General features: G+C 38.2%; 1 protein-coding gene across 1 annotated transcript; it reads left to right on the top strand.

The window, feature by feature from the left end:
- The first annotated feature begins 1,978 nt into the window (after nucleotides 1-1,978).
- Nucleotides 1,979-5,865, top strand: LOC140325382 (uncharacterized). The gene is made up of 3 exons (XM_072403206.1): nucleotides 1,979-2,069; nucleotides 4,382-4,788; nucleotides 5,186-5,865. Exons 1-3 carry the CDS (start codon nucleotides 1,979-1,981, stop codon nucleotides 5,738-5,740), a joined length of 1,053 nt encoding a protein of 350 aa, XP_072259307.1. The 3' UTR covers nucleotides 5,741-5,865.
- Nucleotides 5,866-7,546: the final 1,681 nt, after the last annotated feature.

Below are 7,546 nucleotides of genomic sequence, written 5' to 3'. Positions count from 1 at the left end.
TCAATTAATTATGAGGAAAATAGATGAAAAATTATCCAAAATGTTCCAATTTTCAAGAAATATGTCGCAAAGTGCTACAAAGCATTGCAAAATGCGAGGAAAAAGTAAACCGATTCAAAGTTTTCAAAAAAAGTGATTGGGTAATAAATGCTATACAACGTCGAACAAATGCGGGAAATAGATGATCGGGGCCAAAAAGTTCTGAGATATTAAAAAAGTTTTTGTGCAAAGCATTGAAATATGACGGAAAAAGATGAACAGGGCTCAAAAGTCTTCAAATATATAAGATATTTGGTGAAAAGTGCTACAAACCTTTGTAAAGTGCGGTAAATGAACAAACAGGGATCCAAAGTGTTTAAATAAGAAGTTTGGGATGAAAGGAGCATTGAAATGTGAAGAAAATTAGATGAAAAGTGGTAAAAGTGTGCAAAATATTGAAATATGACGGAAAAAGATAAAAAAATGTGCACATATGAATATATATATATAATTATATATATATTATAAATATATAAATAAAAAATATATATAAAGAAAATCGGAAAATCTGACAAACATGCCTGCAATGTGTTGAAATGTGAAGGGGAATGTATAAATGGGGCTGAAAAATGAGGGAAATAGATTAACAAAGATATATATGATTTAGATATTAATGAGGATAACATGCGCTTATGTGAATAAGGATAAGTATGATAGAAATTTGATACATTTGGATGAAAAATGAAGGAAAATAGATGAAAAAAATAAATATGTGATGGATTTTAGATAAAAATGGATGAACAAATGAAGGTAATAGGTGAAGTATAGGGGTATATATAGGATATAAATTAGATAAATAAGGATAAAAATGAAGGAAATAGATGAACAATTATAAATATTATAGAAACTGGATTAATGAGGCACAAAACTAGGGAAATAAGTGAACAAAGTTATATATGATATAAAATTGATAAATAAGGATAAAAGGAGTGAGATGGGTGAACAAAGATATAAATGATATAAATTAGATAAATACGGATGAAAATGACGTAATATAGATGAAGAAATATTAATATGATATAATTTAGATACATAAGGATGACAATAAGGGAAATATGTAAATAAGAATTGATATGATATAAATGAGAGAAATAGGTGAATAAGGATAAAATTGGTGAATGTTCCCAGTGATGGGCGTGAAGGTGTCCAGGTGTTGGAGGACATTGTCGGACCTGGTGCCAGGAATCTTTTCCATGACAATGGCTTACAGTCTCACCTGACAATATGTTAATGTTGATAATTAAATTTCAATAAAAGTTTCATTAACAAGACAACAAGTGAGAGAAACCCGCCCGGCTCCTCCCAAGATTCCCCGGCGCAGCCAATCAGGCACCGAGTATTCAAACCTCGGCCCGCCCCCGCCCGAGCTCCCGGGGAGGGATTTGGGTATATCTGTCACAGAGTTTTTGCTTTGCAGCTGAGAATCGCAGCTAGACGGACCAGAGACGGACATCACACCTGACCAGTGACAGGCTTGCTGGTTTCACCCGAAACAACAATGAGTAAGTACATTCACGCTGCGAATCGGTCTTGCTGGAGGAATTGGCTGCTGCAGAAAGTTGGATTTGTTTGGTTTAAGTGAATTTCGGAGTTTTTGGAAATGACAGCTGGGGGCGAGGAAGATGGAGGGGGATTGGGGGGGGGGGGGATTCCCATTTCTTTGCAAACAAAGAAGTAGCCTTGTCAGCGAAAGCAACTTTGCATGCGATTGTTAGCTGCACAGCGAAAATCCACTTTCCCATAAGAGTGCAAACTTTGCACGTGTGTCCATTTTGGACATGTATGGATAAGGTTTTTTTTTTTTGCAAACTTTTCTAGGAGGAAAGGGATGGGGTGGCTTTATTTGTCATCCATGTCGGTGTAAATGAGTGGATCGGTTTGTGTGTGTGCGCACATCGTGCAGTGTGTGGGTGACACGATCTGTCATTGTTGCACAGCCATGTGCGTGGCGGGGAAGTGGGGCGGTGACGTCACGTTTAAAGGGCTGCGCACAGGGCGGAGGGGTATGCGCAGCATCGTGGTGGTCGCAGGTAGTGGGGGGGGGGGGGAGAAATGTGTAATGCACGTTCACATCCCCCCACCCAAGAGGAGGAGGGGTGAGGAACATCCATTTGCTGTGATGGGAAGATCCTTGGCTCTCTGGTTGTTTTTTGGAGGGAGAAGTTTGTTGGGGGGGGGGGGTCCTATTGTGTGAGATGCAAGATAACAGCGTTTGTTATCCTCTCCGATCCTTGTTTGCTGTCAGCCATTGCTAAACACTGGGAATTGTCGGGGAAAGTCCGACAATTCAAAAAGTTTGTCCTATGATTGTAGAGCATTTGCAATCAGATGTCAGAGCTATGCATGCCATAGATGTCAGATCTACCAAATCTTCATCTAATGCCCCTCATACAGTCATCATCTTATTGCCCCACCATATTAATATTATTAAACAGCATTTTTATAGCGCCAACATATTACGCAGCGCTGTACATTAAATATGGGTTGCAAATGTCAGACAGGAGGAGGAGAGGAATCTACCCCGAAAGGTTGTCTGATGATGAGGTTCTCTAATACACCGAACACATTCCCAATCTGATGTTCCTATAAAGCATACATAGCTGTGATTTATTGTTCACATATCTGCCAATGTTTTTAGGAAAGTGGGAGGGAACACGTGCAAACTCCATGCAGATGTCATCTTGGACAAAAGTGACACGAGTCACGTTGGTGTTAGCCATTGGGCATGTGAGCAGCAAAAGTTACCATAGACTATTTTTAATGAATTGTTTGTAAGCTTTACATTAAAAAATAAAAATAAAATTTGCAGCTTTTAATAAACTGCAAAAGTTACTAAAAACTAATAGTTTGTTTTAATTGCATATTCATGTGAGTTTATTAAAATTATTAAAAAAAAGTTATTTGCACAAAAGTTAATAAAACAAATATTTAAAAAAAATCGCATGTGACTTTATAAAATGTAAATTTGCAACAAAAAAAGTTATCCTGCCATGTTCTTGTTTAAGGTACTTCCTGTTAAGTTGACATCTCTGTCCCAGAGTTCCATTTGTGCAGCTGTGTTGTCACCCGGTCAGGACTTGATGGAGACAAGTTGTCATTACAACATGGCTCCTACAGCCATGGGCTGCTGTTGTCACCATCTTTTGTTGCATTTTTTTTTTCATCCTTTTGCAACAATCCTTATCTTACAGCTCTCCGGTATTGTTTTCTGATGGTGACAATAGTAGATCATTCCTGGTTGATGTTGTGACTGTCTGTTGTCACATTGCTTTCCCATTCTAGGACATTTTACTTTGTTCTAATTAAGTTCTCTGATTTTGTGAAAATTGGTGTTCCCAGGAAGTTGGCATTGGGGGGGGGTTTGTATGGGTGGGAATTGGAATGCTAATTCACACTGATCAGTGAAACAAAAGGTGTATAGGCTTCCAGGCACTGGGCTAATGCAGTCCTCCTGTGGTGTAAGAGGAGGTGACTACAGGGGGTGGGGTGACTACTTAATGCATGAGAATGTAGAAGAGGCCAAGGGCTATTCATGGAGGTCTCAAATGACAGCCCTTTTCTTTGTCAAACAGCTCGTCTACTAGATAAGTTCTACTACTAAAGCTATGTACACACTTCCAATTATTATCGTCGGAAAACGAACGACGAACGTTCCTGCACGATATATACGAACGATCGTATAGCACCGATCCTGCACATAGAGGTAACAACACGATAGATAGTAGATATTCGTAGATAGTAGATATTCGTAGATATTGTACACACAATAGATACGATCGTTTGAGCGATAGAGGAACTATGTGCACGACAGGAAAGTGAACGGACGTTCGTTCATCACGCATGCTCTGAACATGGACGATCAACGAACGACCGTACACGCGAACGATGTTCAACGATCGTCGTCCAATCCGTTCCGCCGGTCGTTCGTTTCCAACAACTTTCCTCGTTCGTCGGCCTCGTTGGTTACTTTTTTACGAACGATTTTTTGCCCAATCGATCGTTCGTCGTTCGATTGGAACGATAAAAATTGGAAGTGTGTACGCACCTTAAGAGTTACCAAGATTAGTTAATGACAGAACCAATTTAATAAAATCACCCAAGCCAATTTAATCCATATTCATGAAATATTTAAGGGTGCCTCTTCCTCTAATCCTCAAGTAACCCTATGGTGTCATAGGAGGCATTGCCTCTTTGATCATTGACCTGTTGGCATGGTACAGGCAAATAAAAAGGATTTGCCATTTTATTTCAGGAAAAGATAAATATTTTGTTTTCAAAACTTTTTATGTTTGTAGACCAACACACTTTTTGCTACATCTGATCTTCTGATTGCCTTCCTTAGGTTCCAAACTGGATCCTAAAGAATCCAAAGGAAAGTACCCCAAAAAACGAACAAACAGCGGAGGTGAATCAAGTGATTGCAGCAGCCTGGAATCTGATACTCCCGCGAATAAAGCAAGCAACGAATGTGTTAAAGGGGATGGAGGGGATGGAGGTGATGGAGGAGATATAGGTGATTTAGGTGATAACAGCCTGATATTGGAGATTCCTGCAAATGAAACAAATGATGAAGTTGAAAGCGATGGCAGCCAGGATTCTGGGCCTCCCGCAAAAAAGAAGAGGGGAAATCTTCCCAAAGCAGCCGTGGATCTACTGCGTAAATGGCTTTCTGACCATCGCCACCATGCCTACCCAACAGAAGAAGAAAAAGCATGGATGGCCAGGGAGACAGAGCTGTCTATATGCCAAGTAAGTTGCATGATGCCATTAGAAAGGAGCTAAAGACTAAAAGCATGGCTAAGAATTTGTTTGGTCTACAGGTTAGGGGCTTGCTTTAAGAAGGATCCTCCTAAGGCTGTTAATATGAAATAAATGTGGGTTACCCAGAACAATTCTTCAGCCAGTCAGAAGTCATGTAACATTCAATGATTTGATGTAAATGTCTGGTTCATTTCTAGAAAGCACCCAATAAGTTAGTCTAGTTCTGCAGTCTGGATCTTCCAAAGCACCACTGTGTAAATTGGTGCATAAAGCCATAACCGGAGTTGGGGGGGCCACTAAACTTTTATCTTGGGTTGTCTTGTTGATCTTCAGTTTTATTGTGACTTTTTTTTTTCTAAGTGGGTTCCTTGCCTTTCTTTTACAGATATGTAATTGGTTCATTAATGCTCGCCGAAGAATTCTACCTGAAATGCTCCGCCAAGATGGTGTGGATCCAGAGCTGTACACCCTCTCTCGTAAGGGAAAAACTCCAATGAAAGCTGAACAACCCCAACCTAATCCCGAAGATGGTCCAAGCACTTCCGCTGCTGCCCGTGCAGCGCTGCCAACCAACATGATTGTGGTTCCGACTTATTCAAATTTAATGCCTGTGCTCTATCCACTCGGGAATTCCATCCATGCTGTAGCCACCGTCCACCAAGGGATCATCATGCAAAGCATGGCCCCAGCTATGAAGGCGGAGGAAGCTGGCTCTGCTGAGCTCCCCGAAAGCCCTTCCCAAACCCAAGAGGAAAGTAATTCTCTCCCTGCTTCTCCGTCAACCATTATTGAAGGAGCTAATCTTAGCCGCCTGGATATCTTGGCTCAGGTGGCTACAATGTGTATTGCCGAAATGGAGGCTGAGGAAGCTAAACGTAAGTCTGGCCCCTCTGGACAGAAATCTGTGGGAGGAAAGTATAAGAAGAAGAGCAGGAAATAAGATTTCTGAAACATCAAGAAGAAGAGCGGGAAATAAGATAAAGAAATATATAAGAAATTATTCCAATATTGGGAATAGTTTCAGACTTTTTTTCTTTTTGAATAATGGACTTGTTTGAGATAAAAAAAAAAAAAGAAAGAAAAGGTAAACCCCTATTTAAATCGTATTCAATTATGCTATTTGCAAAGGCCATATGAACACCATTCTACTTCAGGGTTCTTTGATTGTAGGTAACACACATGCAGTTGGGGGATTTTTTTTTTTTTTTTTTATCTTTTTCCAGTTTCTGAACTGTTTTTAACATCAATTTGCGTAGTTATCCCCCCACTGTATTAGTTGCAGATAAAGGGGTCTTTACAGCACCTTAAACACTATGGGTGGGGTGGTCATATTCATTGAACCCTTTTTGCACAGTGTTCTGAAAAAAAAATATGCTGCTACCCCTCCCTAGGCACTTTTCTTGGTCACACTGGCCATTCAGCAATGGTAAGATGGCATTAGATTTTGAAGAAGGATAACTTGCACAATACACTTCTTCAATCTTGCGTTGCTGCTTGCTCGGTGATCTGTATTAACTTGAAGCTTAACAATTTAACTGTATTAACATTTTTTAACAACCATTAAAAAAACAACAATTAACAATTTTTTTCTTTTAAAATAACAGGTGCTGAAGCATTATTTTGTATGACAACAATCAAGTTGTCCAATTAAATGGGATACATGATGTTTTTAAGGCTGCATAGAGCCAGTTGATATTTTTACCTACCTTTTTAACTTTTTTTTTTTTTTTTGGCCATACTGTTAGGATTTTTATAGGGGTTTGTGAAAAAAAATACTGTTCATGTAACGATTGAGAATGTTTTATGTTCTGCCAATTACAAATTAATGTCGGCGGTAGACTTCCATTGTAAGGGAAAATTCAGTATTATAGTTTTAAATTCAGTCTACCTGCCTAGTCTTATTACTGAAAAAGTTGAAAGTATTTTTGTTGCTGTTGCCTTCCCCTAAAAGTAAAAAAAAAAATGCCAAAAAACACTACCTGGAGCAATAGCTAAACAAAACTTCAATTTACTTCTGTAGCTGCTATTCCCTAAATAAGCCACTAGATGGGGTAATAGTTGTATAAAACTCAGGTCTTACAGGTAGGATTTTCCATTCCTGAACTTTGCCAGTTTTTAGCACTCTTACTACATAAACATTTTTCTATTTTACTTTGTAATACCTTTTTATACATTTACAATTCCTTTTGCAATTTCATATTTTTTAAAAAATATTTTGTAGTCTAGTGTAGCATTTGTATATTTAGTGTAGCATAGTTTGACTAGTGTAGAGTAGTATAATAGGTGATAATAAAAAATAAAAAAAATAAAAACAAAATTATTACCTCATAAATTATAGAACTTTTGTTTTTTAAGAGATATCATTTATTGTTTGTTTTTGTAAAACAAAATTTTTTTTAAGTATTAATGGTTTGTTTTTTAATTAAAAAAAAAATTATAAAAAAAAGTTGGGCATATTTAAGGATAGGAATGCCACAACAATATCTGGGTTGGATTTTTATTGTACTAATATTGATCAAAAAATGAATTCTTGAAAGGCTTGAAGGATATGGTAACTTTAAGGTTTTGGGATCAGCCTTGAGATTTGTACCTCAAAACTGGGATCGCTGGCAGTTGAGCTGGTCTCCTGTCCTTAAGGAAGCTATAGGTTGTATAGATGGGGGTGCCAATAATTTTGCTGGTCAGTTCATCATAAATTTTGTGCATTGCTGACCAATTAAAAAAAAAAAAAATGGGATGTCATAAT

Source organism: Pyxicephalus adspersus, chromosome 3 (genome assembly GCF_032062135.1).
Source record: "Pyxicephalus adspersus chromosome 3, UCB_Pads_2.0, whole genome shotgun sequence".
Classification (NCBI taxonomy): Eukaryota; Metazoa; Chordata; class Amphibia; order Anura; family Pyxicephalidae; genus Pyxicephalus; species Pyxicephalus adspersus.
Note: the sequence above shows the minus strand (reverse complement) of the source record. Positions and strands in the feature narration are given on the sequence as shown.